This window comes from Ovis aries, chromosome 15, assembly GCF_016772045.2.
Source record: "Ovis aries strain OAR_USU_Benz2616 breed Rambouillet chromosome 15, ARS-UI_Ramb_v3.0, whole genome shotgun sequence".
NCBI classification, from domain to species: Eukaryota; Metazoa; Chordata; class Mammalia; order Artiodactyla; family Bovidae; genus Ovis; species Ovis aries.
This window is the reverse complement of record NC_056068.1, coordinates 27,652,687-27,680,603: the sequence shown is the minus strand read 5'-3', so window position 1 is coordinate 27,680,603 and position 27,917 is coordinate 27,652,687. Positions and strand designations below refer to the sequence as shown.

Here is a 27,917-nt window from a genome sequence, read left to right as displayed (position 1 = left end):
AGAACAGTTTTACGGAGAAAGAGATACTACTAAAAAAAAAAAAAAGAACTAAATGGATATGAAAGAACTGAAAAATAGAATATTGGAAATATAAAATTCAATGCATGGGCTTAACAGCAGACCGGAAACTGTAAATGATATAATAAAAAGTAGGATTTCTCAGGCACTCCAGTGGTTGCTGCTGCTGCTACTGCTGCTAAGTTGCTTCAGTCGTGTCCGACTCTGTTCGACCCCACAGACAGCAGCCCACCAGGCTCTGCTGTCCCTGGGATTCTCCAGGCAAGAACACTGGAGTGGGTTGCCATTTCCTTCTCCAACGCATGAAAGTGAAGTCACTCAGTTGTGTCTGACTCTTAGCGATCCCATGGACTGCAGCCCACCAGGCTCCTCCGTCCATGGGATTTTCCAGGCAGACTCAGCAATTCCAATGCAGGCGGCACAGGTCTGATTCCTGGTCAAGGAACTAAGATCCCACATGCTGTGTGGCACGGCCAAAATAAAAAAAAGTAAATCTGAAGATACATAAATGGAAATTATCCAATATGATGAACAATAAACTAGAAAGAAATAAGAGCCTCCATAAGCTACAGGACAATATCAAAAGTTCTAACATGTTAAAGTGGAGTCCCAGAAGCAAAGGAGGGAATGAGGAAGGAAAAATATTTGAAAATTATGTCAAAATTTCACAAATATGGTAAAATACATAACTTTATAGAATAAGCAGATGAGAAAACTTGAAACAGGAATAAAAGGAAGAAAGCCATACCTGGGAAAATCAAAGTCAAGCTGCTGAAAACCAAACACAAAATATTGAAAGAAACCATAGGAGAAAAATGACACAATACACAGAAGAAACAAAACAACCATTACTGAGTTCTCATCAGAAACAATGGAAGAGGGTGGGCTGAATTGAGAGAGTAGCATTTAAACATTTACATTACCACATGTAAAACTGATAGCTAGCGGAAAGCTGCTGTGTAACACAGTGAGATTAACCTGGTGCTCTGTGACAACCTAGAAGGGTGGGATGGGGGAGGGTGGTGGGATAGAGGTTCAGGAGAAGGAGACATATGTATACTTATGGCTAATTCACATTGTTCTATGGCAGAAGCCAACACAACCTTGTAAAGCAATTATCCTCCAATTAAAATTTTTTTTAAAAAATTATAGAAGACAGTTAATATTAAAACAACATTTTCAACTGATTAAACAAATTGCTAGATATTCACACAATGGACTGACTATATTCAGTATTAAAAAGAAATGAACACCTATACCTATTTTAAAAATTGATTTAATAATTAATAACCTTCTAAAACAGAAAACACCAGGCCTAGATGGGTTCACTGGTGAATTCTACTACATATTTAAGGAAAAAATTAAACCAATTCTCTGCAATCTTACCCTAATACTAATACCAGACAAAAATAATAGAAGAAAAAAACTACAGACCAACATCTCTCCTGAATAGAAACACAAAAATCCTCAACAAAATACTAGTAAATCAAATATAAAAAAAGTATAAAAAGGATTTTGACCAAATGGGATTTATCCCAGGTATGCAAGCCTAGTTCAACATTAAAAAATCAACTAAAATTATCCATCATATCAAAAGACTAAAAAAAGAATCAAATGATCATGTCAATATATGCAGAAAAAGCATTTGACAAAATCCAGCACCCGTTAATGATAAAAACTCAGTAAACCAGGAATAGGGAGAACTCTCAACTTGGCAAAGATTATCTACAAACAATCTAACATCATACTCAAGAGTGAGAAACGGGAAGCTTTTCCAAGATCAGGTACAAGCTAAAGATGTCCCCTCTCACCATCTGTTTTCAATATTATACTAACAGTTCTTGCTAATATAATACAGCAAGGAAAGGAAACCAAAGGTATACAAATTGGAAAGTTAAGACATAAAACTGTCATCATTTGCACATGATGTGATTGTCTATGTGGAAAATGAAAAAGCATAGACAAAAAAAAAAAGAAACCCTTGAACTAATAGGTGGTTAAAGCAAAGTTGCAGGACATGAAGTTAATATACAATAGTCAGTTGCTTTTCTAAATGTTAACAGTGAACATCTGAAATTAAAAACACAATATCATTTATATTACATACATTTAGGCATAACTCTAACAAAATATGTACAAGATCTGTATGAGGAAAATGACAAAAACTCTGATAACAAAATCAGAGAACTAAATAAATGGAGAGATATTCCATGTTCATGGACAGAAGACTCAACATTGTCAAGATGTCAGTTTGGGGGACTTCCCTGGCGGTCCAGTGGTTAAAAGTCCACTTGGCAATGCAGGGGACACAGATTCGATCCTTGGTTGGGAGGATGCCACGTACCGTGGGGCAACCAAGCCTGAGCATCACAGCTACTGAAGCCCACACACCTAGAGCCTGTGCTCTGCAACAGGAGAAACCCATTGCAATGAGAAGTCCACCGACTGCAACTAGAGACCTTCAGCAACGATGAGAGTGGCCCTCACTTGGCACAACTATAGAAAGATCACACATAGTAACAAAGACCCAGCACAGCCAAAAAAAAAAGTCAGTTCTTCCCAAGTTGACCTATAGTCAGTGCAATCCCAATCAATTCCCAGCAAGTTATTGTATGGATATCAACAAACTGATTCTAAAGTTTATAAGAAGAAGCAAAAGACCACAACATTGAAGGAGAAGGACAAAACTGGGAGACTGATGCTACTTGACTTCCGGACTTACTATAAAGCCATAGAATCAAAACAGTGTGGTATTCATAAGAGATAAATGGAACAGACCAGAGGGCCTAGAAATAGAACTCCATGCTGCTGCTGCTAAGTCACTTCAGTTGTGTCCGACTCTGTGTGACCCCATAGACGGCAGCCCACCAGCCTCCCCCATTCCTGGGATTCTCCAGGCAAGAACACTGGAGTGGGTTGCCATTTCCTTCTCCAATGCATGAAAGTGAAAAGTGAAAGGGAAGTCGCTCAGTTGTGTCCGACTCTTAGCGACCCCATGGACTGCAGCCCACCAGGCTCCCCCGTCCATGGGATTTTCCAGGCAAGAGTACTGGAGTGGGGTGCCATTGCCTTCTCCAATAGAACTCCATAATACAGTCAAATGATCTTTAATAAAGGAGTGATGACAATAAAATGGAGCAAAGAGTCTCTTCAACAAATAGTGTTAGATGTGGATATGTTAGGTGGCTTCAGTTCTGTCCAACTCTTTGTGACCCTATGGACTGTAGCTCGCCAGGCTCCTCTGTCCATGGGATTTTCCAGGCCAGAACACTGGAGTGGATTGCCATACACTCCTCCAGGGGATCTTCCTGGCCCAGGGATCGAACCTGCATCTCTTATGTCTCCTGCATTGGTAGGCAGGTTCTTTATCACTAGAGCCACTGGTTCTTTACCTGGGAAGCTCGTTTGAAGAGGACATCAACATGCAAAAAAATGGATCTAAACACAGACATTACACCTTTCACAAAGGTTAACAGAAGTTGGATCATGGACCTAAACTTAAAACACAAAATTATAAAACTCCTAGAAGATAACATCAGAGAAAACTGAATGAACTCGATATAACACCAAAGACACGACCCATGAAATACCTGATAAATTAGGCTTCATTAAAATTAAAAACTTCTGTTCTGCAAAAGACGGTATCAAGAATAATAGAAGACAAGCCATAGACTGGGAGAAAATATTTGTAAAAGACACATCTGACAAAGGAACGTTATCCAAAAAACACAAAGAGCTCTTAAAATACAACAATAAAACAAACAGCTCTTAAAATTCAACAATAAAACAAACAATAGGGGAGTTCCCTGCTGGTCTAGAGTTGGGACTCCGGGCTTTCACTGTTGTGGCCTTAAAAAAGGTTTAATCCTTGGTTGGATAACTTAGATCCTACAGGCCATGCGCCACAGCCAAAAATATAACAATACAATTAAATTAAAAATATAATCTCTCAGTTAAAAAAAAAAAAAGATTTAAAAAAATGGGCCAAAGACTGACAGACAGCTCACCAAAAAAGATATACTGATAGCAAATGAAGATGTGAAAAGATGCTCCTCATCACTTGCCATCAGGAAAATGAAATTAAAACACCAATGAGATACCACTGTATACTAAGCAGAATGGCCAAAATCTAGAACACTGACAACAAATGCTGGCAAGGATGTGGAGCAACAGGAACTCTCATTCGTTTCTGCTGGGAAAGCGAAATGGTACCGCAGCCACTTTGGAAGACAATTTGGCAGTTTCTTATAAACTAATCTTATTCTTACCATACAATCCAGCCATTACACTTCTTGGTATCTACCTAAAGGAGCTGAAAACTTATGTCCATACAAAAACTTGCACATGGCTATCTACAGCACCTTTATTCATAACTACAAAAACTTGGAAGCAACCAAGTTATCCTGCAGTGGATGAATAAATAAAAAACTACTATACACTCAAACGATGGAATATTCTTTGATGCTAAAGAGAAATGAGCTATCAAACCATGAAAAGGCATACTTTCAAATACATATTGCTAAGTGAAAGAAGCCAAACTGAAAGGCTACATATCGTATGATTCAACTATATAGCATTCTGGAAAAGGCAAAACTACAGAGACAATAAAAAAATCAGTGGGGGAATGTGGGATGAAACAGTAGAGCACAGAGGATGGGGAGTGAAAAATGCTCTGTATAATGATGGATATATGTCATCATGCTGCCGCTGCTGCTGCTAAGTCGCGTCAGTCGTGTCCGACTCTGTGCAACCCCACAGACGGAAGCCCACCAGGCTCCTCTGTCCCTGGGATTCTCCAGGCAAGAACACTGGAGTGGGTTGCCATTTCCTTCTCCAATGCATGAAAGTGAAAAGTGAAAGTGAAGTCGCTCAGTCGTGTTCGACTCTTAGCGACCCCATGGACTGGAGCCTACGAGGCTCCTCCGTCCATGGGATTTCCCAGGCAAGAGTATGGGAGTGGGGAGCCATTGCCTTCTCCAATATGTCATCATACCTTTATCCAAATCATAGGCTGTATAATACCAAGAGCAAACCCTAAGGTAAACTATGGACTTTGGACGATTATGACGTGTCACTGTAGGTTCACCTTTGGTAAAAAATGTGCCATTCTAGAATCGCCAGTCTATGTCTGACGCAGGATGCAGCATGCTTGGGGCTGGTGCATGGGGATGACCCAGAGAGATGTTATGGGGAGGGAGGTGGGAGGGGGGTTCATGTTTGGGAATGCATGTAAGAATTAAAGATTTTAAAATTTAAAAAATAAAAAATTAAAAAAAAAAATGTGCCATTCTAGTGAGTGACATTGATAAAGGGAAGGCTGTGCATGTGTGAGGGCAGGGGGCATATAGGAAATCTCTTTACTTCCCTCTCAATTTTGTTGTAAACTTCAAACTACAATAAAAAAAATTAAGTCTTTTATTAAAAACGTAATGAACTATTAATATAGTTCACATTCATCACAACATCATAGATGAATCTCAAAACTGTGGTAAGTGACGAGATTTCTCTGGTGATCCAGTGGCTGAAACTCTGTGCTCCCAATGCAGGGGGCCAGGGTTCGAACACTGGCAGAGAACTAGATCCCACATGCTGCCAATAAGAATTTGAATGCCACAACTAAAGATCCTGAGTACCACAACTGGGACCCAGTGCAGTCAAATAAATAATTTTTTTCTCAATAGGGTGAGACACATGTCTAGAAAAGATAATATAGTAACACAGAAGGAAAGTGTTCACCTGGGAATAGAGAGGAGGAAGCAGAGTGATTGAGAAGAAATACAGGGAATATTTTAGGGTAATGGTATATGCTACACCTTGACTGTGTTAGCATTAACATGTGTGATCAATCTGTCAAAACTCATCAAAATGTAACTTAAAATAAGGGTATTTTATTAGTGGTAAATTATATGCAAAAAAAATTTAATTTAAAGAATAATTCTAAGTTTCAGCAATTAAGACTATGAAAATTTCCCAAATACTTTATCCAATAAAATTATAAATCCTTCTAATGTGGTATAATCACCAGGCACGTAATTTGTTTTTATGATACATTTGGCCAGTGAATGAAATAGATGTGTATTCAGGGTGAAAAAGGCCAAATTAAAATAGAATTCTACAGAATAGTCAATGAATTAATATTTAATCTAGACAGTAAAGAATGCACCTAAATCTAATCATATCACTAGCTGTATTAAATACAAACATACTAAGAGTCTCTAAAAGGAACCTTGTCAGAATAGATAAAAAAAAAAAATTATATGTTGATAGGTTGAAGGTAAAATATGGAAAAATATATACTATGTAAAGAGTAAGCATATCTAACTGCAATATCTATATCAATATTACATAAAATAAACATTAAGATTATGACCAAGATAAAGACATTTTATAATGATTCAATGTCAATGATGAAGACAATTTATCAAGAACACATAATGATAATAATTGTATATGTATCTAACAACACAGCTTCAAAATATAACAAAAATTGACAGGATTAAAAGGAAAAAGAGAAAAATGTATAATCACATAGATTTTAACACTGCCCCCTCAGCAAACGATATAACCAAATATTTTAAAACATAAAATATAGAAACACTTTATTCTATATAAATTACATCTAAAATTTCATTTTTTTAATTTAAAGGATAATTCTAAGTTTCGACAATTAAGACTATGAAAGTTTCAATTAACACAGACATAAAAATCCTTTTCAAATATCAGAGTCAAATTCAGCAATACATAAAAACAACAATATATCTTGTCCAACTTGGATGCATCCCAAGAATGGAGAAATAGTTTAACATTTGAAAATAAATCAATGCAATTCATTATATTAACAGAATATGGGAGAAAAAAATTTGATAATTTAATAGATACAGAAAAACCATTTGACAAAATTATGCATCGATTCATATTAAGAACTCTCAGAAAACCAGGTGTTTTTATAGAAACCGATAAGCTGCTTCATATATAGACAAATATACACACACATACACATACACACACACACACACATACATAAAGGCAAACAACCTAAAATGTCCAAAGTAATCTTGAACAAAAAGCAGAAGATTTTGCATACTCTGACTTCATGACTTACTGTAGGTCTATAATAATCACAATGCCATGGTTCGGCATAAAGATAGGCAAATATATCAATGCAATGGATTGGTACTGTACCCAGAATAAACCCACTATTTATATAAATGACTCAAGGTGCCATTTGGTTTTTGGCAAAGGTGTCAAGCAACACAATGAAGACAGGAACATTTCTCAACAAATGGTACCAAAACAACTGGATATTAACATGAGGAAAAATTAACATCAACTCCTACTCGTCACCATACACAAAAATTAATTTGAGATGGATCACAGACATAAATATTAAAGCTAAAATGATAAAAATCCCATGAGAAAACAGAGAAGAACACCTTTGCTACTTCAGAGTAGGCAAAGGTTTCTTAGGACAGAAAATACAATAACTATAAATGAAAACTTAATAAATTAGATATCACTGAAATCAAATTTTCTGTTCACCAAAAGATGCAATTTTAAAATAGATAAATCAGAGTAGAAGAAAATTTTCACAGAACATGTAACTGACAAAAGACTTAAATTCGGAATATGTAACAAGCTTGTACTACACAGTTACAAAAAACAAAACCTCGACCTCTGCCCTGCAAAAAGGTGGTGATGGAGAAATACCTGACAGAACACTTCATAAAAGCAGATAAATGAATGGCCAATAAGCACAGGAAGAAAGTGGTCAACATCATAGTCACTGCTGTTGTTCCTGTTTAGTCGCTTCAGTCGTGTCGGATTCTGTGCGACCTCATGGACTATAGCCCACCAGGCTCCTCTGTCCATGGGATTCTCCAGGCAAGAGTACTGGACTGGGTTGCCATGCCCTCCTCCAGGGGATCTTCCCAACCCAGGGATTGAACCCAGGTCTCCTGCACTGCAGGCAGATTCTTTACCACTGAGCCACCAGGGAACCCTAATGACTAATGGGAAATGCAAATTAAGCCACAATGAAATACTTACTGCAGTCATTTGAATGGCAAGGATGGCAATTCTCAAACAATGTAATAGAGTATAAAATATCATATAAACTTTGAAATATGTCCGGCCTTTTCTTATAAAACTAAACATATACCTACTACCCTACAACCCAATAATTCTATTCCAAGGAATATACTGAAGAAAAATAAAATCATATGATCACACAAACACTTGTACATGAATATTCATAGCGGCTTTACTCATAATTGTAAAAAATCTGGAAACTGTTACTTGCCATCAATAGGAGAAAGGATAAACTGGTATATTAACAAGAGGAATACTACTCAAGAATAAAAAAAGACAACATGAAAAATTCCAAAAGCACTATGCTAAATGAAAGAAGTCTTATACAAAAGAGTACAATGTTGTATGATTTCATTTATATGACATTCCAGAACATGCAAAATTAGTCTTTGAAGAAAAAATTCATAACAGTGGTTACCTTTGGGAGCATAAGGACAGGGAATGATAGTATGAGGAATTACTTGGTTTAATGGCAGTATTTGCTATATCTTGATGGGATTTGAATTACACAGGGATATATTGATTGTCAAAACTGACTGCATGGGGGTTTCCCTGGTGGCTCAGTGGTAAAGAATCTGCCTGCCAATGCAGGAGGTTCAAATCCCTGATCCGGGAAGATCCCACATGCCTCAGTGCAACTAAGCCCATGAGCTACAACTATTCAGCTTGGAGCCACAACTAGTGAGCCCACATGCCATAACACTGAATCCCATGTGCCCCAGGGCCTGTGGTCTGCACAAGAGAAGCCACCGCCAGGAGAAGCCTGCGCACCAAAACTAGAGAGTAGCCCCACCCGCCACAACTAGAGAAAAGCCTGTGCAGCGGTGAAGATCCAGCACAAACGAAACAATAGTAAATAGAAGAATTCTAAACTCACTGACTGGTGTACTTAATGTTTATATATTTAACTGCATATATGATTTATTACCACAAAAAAAGGAAACACAAACTATATAAAATCTAATTAATGAGACACCTTTATGAGTTTAGAGGTGAAAGTATTGATGACTACCTCTTACTCTAATATGCATAAACAAATAACATGGACTAATGAATAGAGGAATGGACAGAGGGAAAGACTGTTAAAACAAATTTAACAGAATGTTAATTGCTTTTTTTTTTTAATTGCTGTTTTTAATCTAGGTCATGAGAGTTAATGTACAGTACTTGCAGTTTCTATGAATGAAAAATTTTATAATAAAATATTGGGGGGAAAATAAATCCAATATCCTAATTCCCCTGCCTAAAAATCCCTACTTACATTTAATATTTATCAATAGCCTTTACTCAGACCTGGTTCTCATTTATACCCAACAGTTTCTGACACTGTTAACCACTTTCTCCCTTTGAAAGCTTATACTACTTACTATTCAAAACCGTTTCCTTGTTTTTCTCTGATTATTCTTTTTGCCTTCTCTTCCTCTTTCTACTCCCAAACTGCAAAGTTCAGAACTGAGCCCTACTCTATACTTTTTCCCACAGAAAATTCACTTATTTTAACTATTGCTTATATGCAACTCCAAATGAAGACACAGCATCTTTTCTGTATTCAGTCTCCCATTTGTAATTGTCTACTAAGTATTTCAACTTGCATATCCCAAACCATCAAAAGTATTACTTTATTTTTTATTACTTTATTCTCAAATTGCGAACTGGTATTCTACTTCCCAATTATTGTCCATGGTGGCACAGTTACGCAGGGTCAAACTGTGAAGTTATTTTTGACTCCTCCCTCCATCCTAATCCTTAAAATAATTGGATACCAAGTCCTCCTAAATCCATTTTTCCCTTTTCATTCAGTCACCATTATTAGTCTTATAATAATTCTTAGAAACTCACTTTATTCTAAGAGTTTACTGGTCCATGTCCTAGCCTCTGTTTCTTCGCATATTTCTAAAACATCTTCAGTTATGTTAATCCTGTTTATATATAACTTCTATGATTTCCCAGATGGCTCAGTGATAAAGAATCTACCTGCCAATGAAGGAGCCGCAGGAGATGCAGGTTCAATCTCTGGGTCAAGAATATCCCCTGGAGGAGGAAATGGCACCCCACTCCAGTATTCTTGCCTGCAGAATCCCATGAACAGAGAAGCCTGATAGCCCACAGCCCATTGGGTTGCAAAGAGTCAGACATGACTGAGAGCAATGGAGCATGCACATGATTTCCCATATCTAGATAATACTGTTACATGCCGAGCAGAAAAAGTTAAACAAGATGTGTTACTTGCTGCGGTAGCAAATCTCCAGGAACGGAGTCTTCCCAACGAACCAGGCCTCCTCCTCACAGTCCCCTCCCACATCGAATCTGGGCTGGCCCTATCACTCACATTAACCAACAAAATGCCGCAGGAGTTGCACTGTGTCGGTTCCAAGTCTACGCCTTAAGAAATTCTGGAAACATCCACTTCTACACTCTTGGAAGCCCTGAGCTGCCAAGTAAGAAATCTGACCCCTTTGCAGGAAAGACCACCTGGAGAGGAAAGAGTCCTGAGACAGCATGGAGAGAGAGAGAGAGAGAAAATCCTAGACATCCCAGGGTCCCGCCTGAGCCCAGCGGGACTCACAGACCGTAGCTTTTCAGGTGGCCCTGCCAAGGCAGCAGAAATATGAATGAGGCCATCTTGGACATTCCAGCCCCAGGTACCGTGAAACTGAAGCTACAAGAATGACTCCAAAGGGGACTAGAAAAACCACCCATCTGAGAATCAACCCAAAGAACTGAGTGCTTTTTTTTAAAAAAAGCAATAGATAACTGAAATACTTGCTCTCAAGAAGCTAACTATATAATGCGGGGAAACATTCCAGTAAACAGAAAGCACCATCAGAGGTCAATGTTATGACAGGAATATACACACCATGCCAGATGAATACAGAAGAGAGTCATCTAAATTAAATGGGCACAGTGTGTGAAGAGGTGGATAAGGGGTGTGTTCCCTTTTCCTTCTTCAATGGTGGTTTGGGGGAGTGCTAAAAAGTATAGCAGGTTTCCCTGGTGGCTCAGCGGTAAAGAATCCTCCTTCCAATGCAAGAGACACAGGTTCAATCCCTGGGTCAGAAAGATCCCCTGAAGAAGGTGGGAAATAGCAACCCACTCCAGTATTCTTGCCTGGGAAATCCCACGGACAAAAGAACCTGGCAGGCTACAGTCCATAGGGTCACAAGAGACAAGACTGAGCAACTAAGCCAACACCACCAAAAGATAAGCTAGGGACATAAATAGGAACGAGATAATTAAAGGCTTCTTACACTAAATACAGAGTTTAAACTTTACCCTAGGAACTAGGAAGGATTTTAAGCAGGGAAATGACATTTTCAGATCCACATCTTAGAAAGATTTCTATGGAAGCTGTGTACTAGACAGACCAGAATGGAGGCAAAAAAAGTTCAGTAGTCTGCATCAGAGCAAGAAGAAGGGATAGAAACCCGAAGGAAGAGTGGCGGAGTGAATGGAGAGGGATCCCTAATCTACAGGACATGGTAAGGCACATGCTGTGGAGAGGGCCTAAGAGAGAGGAACGTGGAATGACTCATTTCTTCCACTGAGGCCTTGAAAGAGGGTATGGTGCCACTTATGAAAAATTGGGAGAAACAAGGCAACAGGATTCACACACAAGTAGAAAGTTTAGACTCAGATACAAGAACAGGAAGAAAGCATGGATGCGTCTACTGACAGGAAACGGAAGGAAGATTTACTCAGTGGCCCCTATTTTTTCAGTGAAATAAAAAGTAAGCTCACATGCTAAAACTAATGAGAGAAATGGTGGAGATGCAAAGTTTAGAAAGAGAAGTAATAGTTAGGGACAGCCCTCGGAGGAAGAGGGAGCCCTGAAGATCTATCTGAGTGCTTTTGAAAGTCAAACTCATTCTGGCCTTAAGATGCTCAGTGGAAGGATTTCCTCCAGCAGACTCAGCAGCCCAACTGTAAGAATAGAGACGTTAAGTGGCTAACTTGGGCCAGGACTGGAGTACTACGACAAAAATGAAAGGAAAGGAACAAGTCTCAGCAGAATTGATGGCAATGGTATAAAAGTAATTCCAGTAATGGACTTTGAGTCTCAGCGGGCTAGGTAAAGAAACACTTCCGGGGAGCTGGAGGACTGGCGGAAAATGTAATGAGGTCAACAAACAAGAAAGGATCTGACGTGGTCAAAGTGTACATTTACTGGGAATAAGACAGAAAGCTGGAAGGACTGAAGGCTGTGGTCAAAATATAGGATGTTTCAACAGCCTGGCTCATTGCTTTGCACCTAAGAAATACTCACTGAACTTAGTGATGGCCAGACAGGCTATTAGGACTTCAAAGCCTATCAGTTAAACAAACTAGCATTTGGTGAGAAATTTCCAAAAGGAATCCTCATGCACACTGTCAATTCAATATAGCATAAACTCTTATATCACATCCAAAGTAAGGCTTCCAACATTAACTCCCCCGATCTGCTATTTACCTATCACAAGCTCGTCACACAAGCTCAAAGCATTAAAAAAAAAAAGGAGGATCTTGCTTGATACTGCAATTTTTCTGCTACTTGTCCCAAGCTACCTCTGAATCAACTGACACTGTCTTTTAAAGTGCAAGCTCACCATATTTATTCAAGAAGAGCCCTATTTGCTGTTATTCTTGATGAGTCACTATTCAAGGCAGAGAGCTTGAAAAGAAGTTTGGCCCTAGAAAAGACCTAGCTTGGCAGTCTCCCCTTTCTAATACCAGCAATAGTCTTGAAGCTGGGAACTAGAAAGTGTGCCCTCAAAAGCAAGACAACATCACTGTAAGGCAGCCAGGTGTCAAGGAGAAAAGAAATCAAATTTATGACTAAACTGAATATTTGGTCCTTTACTTTTTTGTCGATTCATGCTGTCTTTCTTAAAAAATTACAGTTATATTTATAAAACAGTAACTACCTTCAAATAGTACAAAGCACTTAGCAGATTTCAATTAAGTAAATTCATTTTTCTATAATATCAATCAGAAATTATCTTAATTTCCTATCCAGTAATTCAAATTCTTCAGTCTATCAGGGAAAAATCTCAAACCCCTTAACAAAGTATATAAAGCCTTTGTGATCTGACTTCTGACTCCTCCACTAGCCTCATTCCTCTCTACTTAACCTCAGTTGTTATTCTCTCTCCTCTGTAGGTCCCCTGCCTGCAATATCCTTTTCCTTACTCACTGCCTGACTAATTCCTCCCTGTATCTACCCTGCAACTTTTTCTTTGAAAATTTCAAACCAACATAAAAGTTAATAGAAGAGTACAATAAACATATGTCCTAAAAATAAATAAATATATGCCCTTCATCTGGGTCCACCAGCTGTTACGCTTTTTGCCACATTTACTTTACCCCTCTCTCTGAACTATCTGAAAGTTATAGACATCATGACACTTAACCCCTAAAACTTCAGCAAGTACCTCTGAAGAATAAGATCCTTCTATGTAATCACATACCATAATCACCCAAAATATTTATCACTTGATACAGTATTACCTAATATGCAGTCCAAACTCAAATTTCCCCAGGTATTCAGAAATGTTCTTTCATAGTTACCATCTCTCATATTTGAAAAATGGTTTGGCAAATGAACCTGCTACTTTCCACTTAGCTCTCTGACACATCAGCAAGCCAAGATTTTCTTGATAAATAAAAACGCATTTTAGTAGAATTTAAGTAAAATCACAGTATTCACAGCTATTTTGATTTCCAAACAGGTCACAAGAAGAAACTTGGAAATCTGAAACTATGACCGAATTTTATGCCGCCTTAGTCCTACTGCAGTACCCTGAAAAGGACACAGATTCATTAAATAGCTTTCCAAACAGCCTACAAACTACTTTTGAAATTTGCTTTTGGTGTTGAACATAAATACAATCAAAGTAGTCTCATCGTCTAAGCTGTAAAATATCAGTCAAGCAAGTGAAACAGGTGCTAGATATATACCAAAATCTTGATCATACCTGGGACCAAGCAATTCACTACTACCATTTCAAGGTATTAATGAATTCCTGAGGCACTTTTTGTTAAATTTAACATAGGTTGCTGAAAAAGCTAAAATTACTAGAGGATATTAATTTGTGCACTTGTTTTTCAAATAAAAATTAAAACTGAAAGAAAAGGAACTAGAAACAAACAGAACTGGCCTCTTATATTCAAACACACACATTCACAGAGCATCATTTACCTTCTGCCCTTCTCACAAAGCTTCTCAATTTCAGCTTTTAGATCCTGCTCCTTCTGCAGAAACTCCTTCTTTTCTTTCTCTATTTTCTTCTTCGTTTCTTCTCGCTTTATTGTTACGTCTTGGATAGCCTTTAATATCTCCTGAGTCCCACACAATTATAGTCACACACAAAGAAGGAAATGAATTAGTTCTTTTGGTCTGAAGGTTACTTTCAACTATCACAAATTAACACTGAGTTTAGAGAATTTAAAATGAACTAAAGGAATCTAGTTCATGAGTAGTCCCAAAAGCCAGTACTTAGATATAAGGGAGTAAGTAATAATGCAGATATCAATTCAACAGGAGGAAGAATTTCTAACAATCACAACTATTCAAAACTGGAATTTACTGCCTTGTGAAGCAATAATCTCCCCATTACTGGTGCTCAAATAAAGTCTGAATGAACACCTGTCAAGACTGCTGAGAAAGGCATTCTTGCACAGGGTGGGAGTTTGTTACTTCCAACAAATAACGGTCTTGCTTTGTTTTGTTATGGTTCTACTTTATTATGTGTAGGGATTATCTGATCTTTTTGAATTATCTGACTACATGTATAATAAGTCAAACAATTAAAAAGTGATAAATTTAAGTTATCTCTTATTCAGTCGCTCAGTTGTGTCCGACTCTTTGAGACCCCATGGACTGCAGCACGCCAGGCTTCCCTGTCCTTCGCCATCTCCCAGAGCTTGCTCAAACTCATGTCCATTGAATCAGTGATGCCATCCAGCCATCTTGTCGTCTGTCCCTTTCTCCCCCTGCCTTCAATCTTTCCCAGCATCAAGGTCTTTTCTAGTGAATCAGCTGTTTGTATCAGGTGGCCAAAGTCATCTCTAATTCACACCAATTCCACCCATAAAGTAATTAATGTGTTAAAGTGTTTGTACTATGCTTTCACAACTTTATGCATCCTCACACCAACACATGTACTTATATACGTATTTCTTTGCTTTTGTTTTTTTTATGAGGTAGTTTTATATACATTATTCTGCATCTTGCTTTGTTCAACTGACACGAACATACTTACAGCAAATATAGACAAAACTAAAAAACAGCTGCATAACACGACATGACACATGTACTTAGCCAATTTAGCCACTCCCTATTAAAAGCGTCCATCAGGTTTATTCCAGTTTTCTTGTACTACAAACAGTACTACAATAAACATTCTATGTCTACACTTTCATATAAAAGCCTTTTATTTCTGTTGGGTAGACTTCTAACAATGAGGAGTCTAGGTCAAGGTATATATACATTTTAAAACTTAACTGACAATTTCCCAGTATCTTTTCTTAAAAAAAAAAAAAAATCAGTAACAATTCACACTCCTACCAATGTCTAAAAAGAGGTCATTTTTTTCTTACCCCGATAGCTTATTTTGTTTTGCCCAATCTCATGGGAAAGAGGGAGGAAGAGTATCTAATAATTTTAATAAGCATTTTACCACCTCCTATTCTTTTACTGTTTTCATTGTCTGTCTCCTCCAACTAGAATAAACATCCAATGAAGGCAAAGACTATGTTTTGTTTACCACTAAATCTTCAGGGACTAGATTGGGAACTCAAAAAATATTTGTTGTATGAATGAATCAACAATAGTAAGGCTGAGTTTATTTTCATATATTTATTCCCCATTTGCTTTTCCTCTTCTGTGAATTACTGTTTATAACTGTAGGCAAAATAATAGCCCCTGGCTCACAAAAATGTCCATGTTCTACCCCCTGGAACTTTTGTTACCTTCCTTAACAAACAGATAGAGAATCCTGGATTACCTGGGTGGGTCCAATCTAATCACAAATAGGTCTTTAGAAGCAGAGAAACCTTCCCTGTCATGAGCAGAGGAAGATGTGATTAGGGAAGAATGGTTACAGAAATGCAACACTGCTGACTGTGAAGAGGGAGACGGGGTCACAGGTCAAGGAACGCAAGAAGCCTCTAGAAGCCAGGAAGGCAAGGAAATGTCTTCTCCCCTGGAGTCCCAAGAAAGGAAGGCTGCCATCCCAATACCTTGATTTTAGCCCAATGACACCCATGTTGGGCTTCTGACCTACAGAACTGATTTAATAAATGTGTTGTTTTAAGCTCTAAATTCATGACAATCTGCTACAGTAGCAATAGGAAACTATTACAATAGAAAAGTAATACAATAACCTTTTCTGGTGTTTCTTTAGACTATTTGGCTTTTACTATGAATTTGGGGCTTCCCTGGTGGCTCAGTGGAGAAGGCAATGGCACCCCACTCCAGTACTCTTGCCTGGAGAATCCCATGGACAGAGGAGCCTGGTAGTGAAGAGTCAGACACGACTGAGTGACTTCACTTTCACTTTTCACTTTCATGCCTTGGAGAAGGAAATGGCAACCCACTCCAGTGTTCTTGCCTGGAGAATCCCAGGGACGGGGGAGCCTGGTGGGCTGCCGTCTATGGGGTCACACAGAGTCGGACACGACTGAAGTGACTTAGCAGCAGCAGCAGCAGCAGCTGGTGGCTCAGAGGTTAAAGTGTCTGCCTGCAATGCAGGAGACCCAGGTTCGATCCCTGGGTTGGGAAGATCCCCTGGAGAAGGAAATGGCAACCCACTCCAGTACTCTTGCCTGGAGAATCCCATGGAGGGAGGAGCCTGGTAGGCTACAGTCCATGGGGTCGCAAAGAGTCGGACACGACTGAGTAACTTCACTATTCACTATATGAATTTGTAGGAATCAAAGTGTCTTAGATCTTAAACCCTTCATCAGATCTGCTAGAAATATTTTCTCTCAGTCTAATATTGATCTTTTGACTGTTTTCTGTATCATTTGCCATATCAAAAATTTTAACTATATATAATTAAATTAACTTTTTAAAAATCTTCTGGGTTTTCTGCCTAGATTAAGAGGACCTTTTCAAACTTAAGGAACATACATATTCTCCTAAATTTTCTTCTAACTTAAAATTTTTTTCCAGTTTTCTATGTATATTTTTAATCCACTTAGAATTTTATTTTTAAATACAGTATGAGACAGGAATCTAATCAAATGACTTTCCAGTTAGGCAATCAATTACATCAACAAAATATATCAAATAAATATATCCTGAACTAAAATAGGAGTGAGAATTTGGACAAGATGCCCTCAAAGTTCTTGTTTATACTTAAAATTCTATGATAACTGTTAGGTAGGTAGAATAGGGAAAAGGAGTCCAAAACAGCGGTGGCTAAAAGACAAGGAAGGGAAAAGCCCGAGAAAATAGAACAAAAGAAGGTCCGAGGACCGGAGTGAGGACCTCAGGTAAAACAAACAACACTCCTGCCTGGCCCAGTTTACATAGGACAGGCCCAGGGAGAGATAAACATATAAAAAGAGCCAAAGCTAGCACTCTCTCCCACATGCTAGGGCGCTCTTCTCCTTGTGTCTTTGGATCGACGTGCCCTCACGCCTCGAAGACGGATTTAACTGCTATCTTCTAAATAAAACAGAGCTGTAACACTGAGCTGGAACACTGATTTGTCTAAGAGCTATAATATGGTCCTTTCAAGACCTGAGAGCTATAACACGGTCTATCCAAGACCTGAGAGCTGTGACACGCCAAGGGGGCTTTAATGTCCATCACTCCAAATCTTTGTTGTGACGAGACAAAGAACTGAGGAACAGACACTCGCGTGACATAACCATTAAAAAGTTACTTGCAGATTGCCTTTGGGGGAGGTTGATTTGTGATGCTGTCTACAGCTCACCTGTGCAATGAAATCTGTTTACTCCATCTTTTGTTCCTAGGGACTGTTTTAATTTTTAATTCAAATACATTGTTATCCTTTAGTCAAAGGACATGGGAGTATGTTTTAGGTCATTTTAACCTAGCCTTGCTAGGGCTTCCCAGCTGGCTCAGATGGTAAAGAATCTTCCTGCAGTGCAAGAGACCTGGGTTCGTTCCTTGGGTTAGAAAGATCCCCTGGAGAAGAAAAGGAATGGCAACCTACTCTAGTACTCTTCCCCAGAGAATTCCATGGACAGAGGAGTCTGGCGGGGACAGTACACGGGATAGCAGAATCAGACAAGACTGAACGACTTAACACACACACACACACACACACAGCTTTTTTATTTCTATTAATTTGAAAACAAAGTTAAAGTCTAATTAGGGACTATAGCTTCACTTTTTGCCAATTTTAATATAAGCAGGATACCTGGTGATTCTTCATTTCTTCTTCTCTCCTTTGCTGAAGTTGCTTTAATTGCACTTGGAGCTGATTCTCCACTTGCCTCTGCTTGTCCAAGACCTCCTGGTAACGCTCCTTCAACAGGGTTCTCTCTGTCATCATTTTATCCTATGGGCAACAACAGAAAAGCAGCTGAATTCCTCAATTTAACTGCAAGAAACATTCACCGTAGGCTTGTTCAAGGCATCAAGCAGAGCTCTTAGGCTGCAGGGTCCAATACTGGCGCTACCAGCCATGCTGTCTGTTATGTAAATTTAAAGTAATTAGGATAATAAAATGTAAATATCCAGCTCTTCAGTCACCTTGCCACATTCCTAGTGCTAGGTAGCTTTGTGTGAGTAGTGGCTACTATGCTAGACAGCAGACATAGAGAACCCTTCCATCGTGAAAGGAAATTCTGCTGTGCAACACTGCACTAAGATGTGGGTGGCAACCATGGCCTATGAGCCAAATCCAGCCATCGTCTGATTTTATAAGTAAATGTTTTCCAGGAACGTAGCCATACCCGAAGCTTTACCGGCTGCTTTCACACTACAACAGCAGAGGGGAGCAGTTACCAAAGAGCCCAGCTCACCTAGAAAGCCTAAGATCTCTACTAACTGATTCTTATATAAACTATTTCTCTGCTCTAGGGAATAAGAGAAATAAGGTATTTTATCGTCTATTAAGAAGAAGAAGAATGAGCAAAAAACAAAGAACAGATCATTTACTCAAAATGCATCCAGAAACTGAATTCCTTACTGGTCATTAGCACTAAAAACTGACAAACCCACCAGTGCTCTGGGGGACATGCGATTCAGATCAGGCAAATCGGCAAGTTCTCACATAAAGTAGGAGCAGGAGTAAAGCGTTCAAGGGCCACAGTTCAGCTCTGCCTCCCTGACATTAGTAAGTCAAGAAAAGCAATGGTTAGCTTTCAAAGGAACACTAAAACTTAGAGGGTCAACTTAAAACACATTTGGTACAAGGCAGCCCATGTAAAACTTAAACAGAGCATTAAACTGAATTCATTCACCAGACAATAACTACTATTTTCAAAGAAAAGAAAGGTTTTAGAAGTGAATGGGGGGAAACTTATCACTCTATGATAAAAAAAAACCCAGAAGCTCTCAAAATGGGACTTTAGCTTTGGGATAAGCTAGTCCTTAGTCCAGGTACTGAAATGTGACTGGTGCTGCTGCTGCGGCTGCTGCTGAGTTGCTTCAGTGTCTGACTCTGTGCGACCCCACAGATGGCAAGAACACTGGAGTGGGTTGCCATTTCCTTCTCCAATGCATGAAAGTGAAAAGTGAAAGTGAAGTTGTTCAGTCTTGTGTGACTAAGGCTCCCTAAATAGATGACTACTTAGCATCATAACTTTAAAGGTTTTCTGAACCTGAGGTCTATGGATAGGTATGTACAAAATTTTTTGAGAGAATTCAGTTTTCAAAAGATTCTGAAAGATCTTAACCCAAGAAAAGGTTGAAAAAAAAATGTTAAGGACCAACTGACGAAACTAGTAAATATGAGCATTCTTTTCTTCTCTCTTTACTTTTTTATGGAAACTTTTTTGTCCATAATGCGTCTTTATATACAACACAGAATGGGGAAAAAAAGAACTCAAGTCTTCACAGAAAGAAGTTTCAAGGACACACTATTAGTACATGCAAATTGATGACTTAGAGGTGTAGAGGAAATTACTTGATCCAATTCGCCAAGCCAAAGGGTTACACACTGCTACATTGTTTCATTGGTGGCTAATTGGTTCTGAGAGCCCAGAGGCCCAATTTGAAATGCAGGCAGTGGGCAATTACTGTAAGTGCATGGAAAGGGTAGCAAATAACACAAGAGCAAAGTTCCTTGCATTGCTGTCCAGCTTAATACCTGACTAGTTCCACTGCCTTTTTTAAAGCATGTGGCCCACATCACCACCTATTAAAAACACAGCCAAAGAGACCACAGCCCTGGGCCTCTTTCAGTCCAATAGCTTGCCAGTCTCTACCCGTTTCAGACTGATGCTAAAGCTTATCTGCAACTTCTTAAGTTGGCCTCTTCAACTGCTATAGTCATGCCAACTCCACGTTACAACTGTGGGGACCAAATAAATACTACATGTAAAGCGCCTAGAGTAAGTGCTCAAGAAAAGACAACTTCTCCTCCCCTTGGAGGTTCTCTTCTAGCCTCATTCTCAACTTGCACGTGGCCATCAGGTCGCTCATCTCTGGTATCTTTTTACTTGCCTGTTATAAATAACTCCTGAGTTGCTACCCTCTATTTAAAAGTTTTTATTGGCCTCATGTGGTTAACACACTCCAATAACTGACTTCTTTCCATCTGCCCCTCAATTTCTTTGACTTGTGCCAAATATCTACTTTATTTCCTCTTATACACGCTTTCCTCAATAGTACTTACTGTTCTAGAAAATTCAAAGACAAACAACAAAATATTAACTGGTTTTCCTCCTTATTTCCACTCAACTAACATGCTGCTGCTGCTGCTGCTAAGTCGCTTCAGTCGTGTCTGACTCTGCGCAACCCCACAGACAGCAGCCTACCAGGCTCCGCTGTCCTTGGGATTCTCCAGGCAAGAACACTGGAGTGGGTTGCCATTTCCTTCTCCAATGCATGAGAGTGAAAAGTGAAAGTGTAGTCGCTCAGTCGTGTCCAACTCTTCGCGACCCCACGGACTGCAGCCTACCAGGCTCCTCCATCCATGGGATTTTCCAGGGGTGCCATTGCCTTCTCCACTCAACTAACATATCTTATCCTAAAGACCTCTTCCTGAACCAAGGGTGCCTTTCTGCACATTATCCTTCCTCTTAAAAACAGACATTCAGATATTCACACACATACAAGGTAGAAGTTTTTGCCACAAAATGCCAGGGACAGATCAAGGGGACCACTTTAACAAAAATAAATGTGAAGCTCTCTAAGTTTTAAAAACCATTACCTACGAATATAATAGGAAGACACAACTACGCAATACATGAGAAAAAGACATGATGACGTTTGAGTGCAAGCTCAACAGTGTGATGAGATGGCCAAAACAAGCTGCTGTCAGCTTAAGAAATGGTGTCTCGAATGAGAAAGAGAACAAGGGTCCCATTGTGTTGTGAAGTAATCATACTGTCTGTGCATTACTATGTTTAGCTCTCAGGATCACATTTTAAAAGCAACATTGAGAAGATGGAACCTGTCGAGGTGGAAAAGAAGTCAGGATGATGAAAAGCTGAAAAATATATGAAGAAAAGAAGAATATTAAAAACATCTGGGGACATTTCACCTGGAAAGGTTCAGACCTGAGAGGTAAGAGGAAAAGGCATTAAAAAAACAAAAACAAAAAAAACACACTTTGACTACATTGGGGGCTAACAAGTAAAACATGTTAGATTTACTCTATGTAGCTCAGGAGAGAACTATAATAAGAAGCTTCAGAGGTTCTGTTCTCATCTCATAATAAGATCTAACAGTAAGATCTATTTTCTAAATGTGGTATGTTGCTTTGTGAGTAGTAAGTGTCCCATCTCTGGAAGTAATCAAGCAGAAGTTAGCTGATCACCTGTCAGGGATTTTATAAAGGAGATTCCTGCACCGTTTCCAATTGGGATGATGTGACCCTAGATCTTCCGCATTAACAGTTTCATATACCAACAATGACAGTTTAACTACTCACCAGATTCTTTTCAATATCTTGATCTGTGTTTACCTCGGAATCAGTCGTCTTAAAGTCAGTCTATAAAGAAAGGAAACAATTATATTCAGAACTGTTCAGAGACATTTTAAAAGGCAGAATTATATAGTCCGTTAACTGAGAAATTTGTCACAAGTAACAGAGAAATTAACTTTTTGTTCTTTCTCCTTATCAACTTCACAGTAAGAGAACTGTAGTTCTGGCAAATGCCCTCTGACACCCATGCTGCATTAAGCACTTATCCCACAAAATAACCTGAATGAGACCCAACAACTGATGGGGAGACAACCCCAAAGCTGAAACAAGAATTTGGGCCCCCTACAATTTATTGTGCCCATTCTTTCTACGACAAAGCATATCAGTCACTATAAGGCAGGAGACACTGTACTTCTTAAGATGTAGGTCAGAGAATTAACAAGGATTCCTCCTGCAAGCGCGAAGATGGGAACTATGAATACTAATGACCTACGCTCATCAATTACTCAGTGCAAGCGATTGTATGTAGGTCATGAAGTTCCTAGTCGCCATGATTAGATCCTGGCTATTACTTATGGAACATCAGTAACACCAGAATGAAGTTATCACAGAGCACCATATGAGAGTAGTATGAGAGTTGCCATTAAAAAAAAAGAGAGAGAGACAGAGCAGTTCTCCACCAACTAGGAAGAAGTATCTCCTGCCCTCCAAAAAAAAAAAAAAAAAAAATTAAATCAAAAGCCCGAATTCCATGTTAGTAGTAGAAACTTGATACTTGACCTGGACAGCAATGTTCTGAGAAAGCTTCAGGGAAGAGCTATCCTGATCATCATCCTGATCCACTCTGACTCCTTCAACCCCATTTGCTGGAGGCACCACAGGTGGGAACTCCAAGCCTGGGTCCCTGCTCCCTTCCTTTAGGATGGAGGCTTGTGGGGCCTTCTCTTCAGCACAATTCCCGGAGGCAAGCTGCTTTGAATGGCACCCTGCCTTAAGAGACCGAGCGGCGGGGTGGAGGCTCTCCTGGAGGCATGTGTCCCCCTCCTCTCCTGCCGTGCTGGCCACGTCCTTCAGATCAGACTGGGACCCACCGCCAGACAGACCAAGGGCCGTGGCTATCACGTTTTCTCCTAAAACCGCCCGGTGCGCTGCTGAAGTGTCACCTGCTGATGAGCCAGGATTCTGCTCTGGGTGTTCCAAATGGGCATTTCTGTTATTCTCCTTGGTTATCGTTTGGTTACTTACACTCGACAGAGGCGAGTTCTTATGCTTCTGTGCAGGGTCTTTGGGGCTATGAAAACAGAAGATAAAAAGTTTCTCTCTTCATCCAATCTTAAAGAGGCTGAAACATATAATACTTTTAATACAACCACTAGAAGAACAAGACTGGCCTATACAAGCCCCTCCAAATTATCAGGATGAAAAGGAACTTAGCTTCCATTCAGTAATTTTGATCACACACACAAAGAGTATAGCACAGTGGTGAAGAATCTGAGTTCTGGAGACAGTCCACAATAAATAATCACACATGAATGACTCTGGGGACCCAGAAATTGGGGGATGTCAAATTTAATAATTGGGGGAATGCAGACAAAATAGCCTACTGTTAGACTATTTCATTTAAGTACATGTACTACTTTTGTTACACATATTTTTAATAAATAAAATATTAATTTGGAAACTGTTTTTATTCTATTCTCATTTCACAAAAATAATTCACACTCAAATTCCCTAGACAGATCTTTGACCAGAAGATTTAGGTTCTTCAACTGCTTTCTAGAGCATAGCATCACTACTTCATGTTGCCTGAAGTACAGACAATTTTGAATCCAAAATTGAAGCTGCCAGTAGAAATTTTATCCCAGATGACACATGTATAACACTGGAAAAACTGTTTTTATCATTTGCCACAACCATTAACATACTACTTTTAAGAGAGATCTTCAAAATCTATTTATAAGGGCATCCAACATTCACAACTCTAAGTCTTTCACCCAATAATAATGACTATATATGCATTAAATTCTTTTGCCATTAAAAAAATTAAAACTGATTCTGTCCACCGATACCCTTAAGGACTCCAAACCAGCACTGACTGAAGCTTTAGGTCATTATGCCTTTCTTTCCTCAAGTACCTACTTATCTAGAAAATTCAAAAACAAACAAACACAACAACAAAATAGTACCTACTGTTCAAAATAAAACAACAGAGAGCATCTTGTGACTTGAAAATGTTTATAAATGCTCTTTGCTGACTCCTGGGATCAAGTGGGGTACGGGGAAAAAAATTATGAATTTGGACAGACACAGTACCTAGGCGAGAATCCTGACTGCTATTTACGAGTGGTTTAACTCTGGACAAGTTATTTAACTCCATTTGTAAAACAGAAATATTACCTACCTAATAGGATTATTGTGAGGATTACATGAGATAAAGCATCTGAAGTATTTAGTTCTGGCATACAGTAAACACTCAATAAACCTTGGCTGCTATTATTACTAGTAGTATATGCCTGTTTCTTTGTGTGTGTTTTTTTTTAAGCTACACCATGCAGCATCTGGGACCAGGGATTGAAACCATGCCCCCTGCATTGGAAGGGCAGAGTCTTATCAACCACTGTACCACCAGGGAAGTGCACTCTATATAAAATGAAGATGCAAGTTTATGGTGAGGTTTTACTTAACTCCTGTCCCCATTACCCACTAACAAACCTCTCTTCTTCATTTAAATAGATGTTTATTAAGTACACTGGAGTCAGACAAGCCTGAGTTTAAATCCTGACTCCAACATAGCATGGTAACCTTGGGCAAGTTACTAACCTCTCTATGTCTTAGTTTTCTCGCCTGTTAATGGGAATAATATTATTAGCACCTACCTCCTGGGATTGTTAGGAGAATTAAATGTATTAACACATACCGAGCTGCTAGGACACTGTTATCTATTGCATTAGGTCCTACGTACTCTACAAAAGTGTTGAGGTAGCCAACCTAGTACAACATTATACATAACAATGGTTTCATCACTATAAAATGCCAAGGCTGGGTAATCATAATTCCAGTCTTCAAGAGTTTCGATGCAAGGCAAACTACACACAAGAAGTAGTAAGTCATACTAACAAAGCTGTCTATTTATCTATAGATACAAATGTAGGTCCAGTACATATGCATATACAAAGCATACATATATGCACACCCAGGTACAATACATAAACATACAGTTAAACAGTCCATGTAGAAGTTGGGAAATATTTGCATTTTCAAATAAGTCTGACCAACTGTATTCTAATCTATGTACTCAACAAACAATTAGCATGCCTGCTGAGTGTCGGATACTGGTGCAGGGTACCAAATATACAAATAGAGATCAGACAGTCCCTACCTTTAAAAAAGCTTCATCGAGGGCAACGCCACTAGAGCCCAAAAGGGGAAAGACCAACTACACTTCTGTAAGAAGCCCATCTCCAAAGCCCCTCACCCAAACGCAATCTGCCCTGTCAGGAGTCCACACGTTACCTTAGACCATCTGGAGGACCTTCGTCTGGTTTGGAAGCACAGACACTAGAAGAGGATTCCGGAGGATTGGGAGCAGTGGCCACCACGCCAGCTACCTCAGATGCTGCCATCGTGCTCTGCACATTCAGAAACAAATCACAGCTACAAGTTCCAAGATTTCAAAACAAATGTATCTTTCCCCATCAGAATGTCCATACAGCAGAATCATATCAGGAAAGAAACACAAAGAAAAAGCTGGTCTCCAGGAGAAAATACTTGAGTATTCCTCAATAGGATATAAAAAGAGCCATGGCATGAAATAGGTCCCAAGGGACATCAATCCTCAAACGTCATTATATATATCATTACATATATTACACACACATATATATATGTGTGTGTAAACAACACTATATATGCCTGTCAAAGCTTTTTCAGTTTAGGAGAAATGCAGTCTCACAGACTGTGAGAATCCTCCAAATGATCCACATACCTACCTTGCCTAATATCATTTACAAAAGATGTGATTTGGGGCCTAATATCAATGGTATCTTATGTTTTAAAATCATTTTATGCCTGTCACATTAAAAGCATTCTCCATTAATATAAGTAAAGTTTCCTGGAAGTATTCTTGTGGGAGAGAAAAAATAGTATTTAATTGGGCAATCCAAGTATCTTTTACTTGGTGTTCCCCACAGATGGGAAAAGTTTGACAACCACTGACTGCGGAAAGTACACTCTTCAGAGTTACTGGAGGTGCAAAAGAGTATGAGAATCTCAGTTACTCCAGCATGAAAATGAGAAGCTGAAAAACTGTAATCCAAGTAAGGGAAGTGGGACAGGGGCCTTTTTTAGATCAAAAGGTCATCCTTTATGTTGCAGGACAAATTCATGGCCTTCTATGGTGAAAAGATAAAAAAGAATATGGGAGGAGGGAGGTGTAACATAAGGTTAGCTTAAATTCTCGTTTTTATTTTAATAGCATCCCAGGTACATCTCTGACCCGCGAAGAAAGCATAGGGCAGGCATGGAGGCTGGCCTGTGTCAACACTTAAGTTCCAGGCCATCGTCCCCCTGTGCCTCAGTTTTCCCGATCATACGAGCTCCCAGGAGAAAAACGGGCCCCAGATCGCCATTACTGTTCTCACAGGTGCAAAACGTCCTGCCCCATCGGAGCCCGGGCCGGGGGTTCCCGGCGCCCGGTCAACAAAACCACAGGTCACGGGTCCTACGTGCAACTCGGTGGCTGAGAGCCGCAGAGGGGAGGGGGACGGGGACATCTGGCAGGAGGCTGCGGCCGCCGCGGGGGGCGTTAGGTCGAAGAGGCCAAGGGGAGCCTCGCACCGCAACCCGGCGGCGATCTGACGGCGAAGCCGAGAGCGACGGGTCATCGGGGGAGATCCGGGGACGGTCGCGAAAGGGACAATGGGGGGAAGCGACGCCGAGTGGTCCCGGCCGCCCTCCACAGGGGGGCTGGCGCCGCCGGCCGATCCCTCCGGCCAGAGCCCCCTTCGCACCTTGCCCTCGGCCCCCCGGTCAGGCTGCCAACCCCCAGTCCCACTTCTAGGCCGGGACCCCCATGCCCGTCCCCACAACTCCCTCCACGCACCACCGCCCCCCGGCAGCCTCGACCCCCGCCCCTCGCGCCGCAGCCCCTCGCCCGCGCGCCCGCCCCGCACACACCTCCCGCGTCGCGCCCCCGGGAGCGAACGGGGGAGGGACGGGACGCACCTGAGCGGGCGGAGCGGGGGGGAGGGGGCGGCCGAACCTGGGGGGGAGGGGTCGAGCGCCGGCCCGCGCGCGCGACACCTCCCACTTCCGGCGGCACGAGCGGCGGGGGGCGAGGCTCGGCCCCGGGAGGAGAGGCCGCGGTGGCACCCGCGCCGCCCCAGATGGCGCCCCCTGGCGGCCACAGCCGGCGCGGTCGGGGCCGAGGGTGGGGGACCCCGGGGACGCGGACTTGGCGGAAACCGCCCCCCGCGCTGAGATGCTAGTGGATTCCGCCCGGGCGCAGGCACTTGATAGATGGCGACCGCGAGAAGGACTTGGGACCTGGCGGAGGGAGAACCCCTCTCTAGGAAGGTTATGAGGCAAGAGTCAGGGTCATGGCGGTCAGAGAGAGAAGAGGAACAAGTGTTGTTTTAAAGGTCTCAACCGAGATGCCGTGTCCAGAGGACGCCATGAGGGAGAGGGCCGGCCTTATGGAGAGGGCAGCTTCTGCAGGTGCCCCGAGGGCGCGGGGCGGTGGGCCAGCCGCCGCACACGCTGCTC

At 40.5% G+C, this 27,917-nt stretch overlaps 1 protein-coding gene across 6 annotated transcripts in view; it reads right to left on the bottom strand.

Annotated features, from left to right (window-relative positions):
• RNF214 (ring finger protein 214) overlaps positions 1-27,478 on the bottom strand; it is a 54,319-nt gene extending 26,841 nt beyond the window's left edge. Inside the window, exons 1-6 of one of the 6 annotated variants that reach the window (XM_015100936.4) lie at positions 27,330-27,478; positions 25,668-25,783; positions 22,935-23,445; positions 22,161-22,220; positions 18,477-18,617; positions 14,282-14,421 (exon numbers count right to left, since the gene is read on the bottom strand). In XM_015100936.4, coding sequence (XP_014956422.1) covers positions 14,282-14,421; positions 18,477-18,617; positions 22,161-22,220; positions 22,935-23,445; positions 25,668-25,777 — 962 coding nt within the window. In that variant the 5' untranslated portion in view covers positions 25,778-25,783; positions 27,330-27,478. Of the gene's footprint in view, positions 1-14,281; positions 14,422-18,476; positions 18,618-22,160; positions 22,221-22,934; positions 23,446-25,667; positions 25,784-26,794; positions 27,010-27,329 lie in introns of those variants that run through there. The other 5 variants (XM_060399714.1, XM_015100935.4, XM_015100937.4 and 2 more) reach the window with 5 other exon arrangements.
• Between the last annotated feature and the right edge of the window lie 439 nt (positions 27,479-27,917).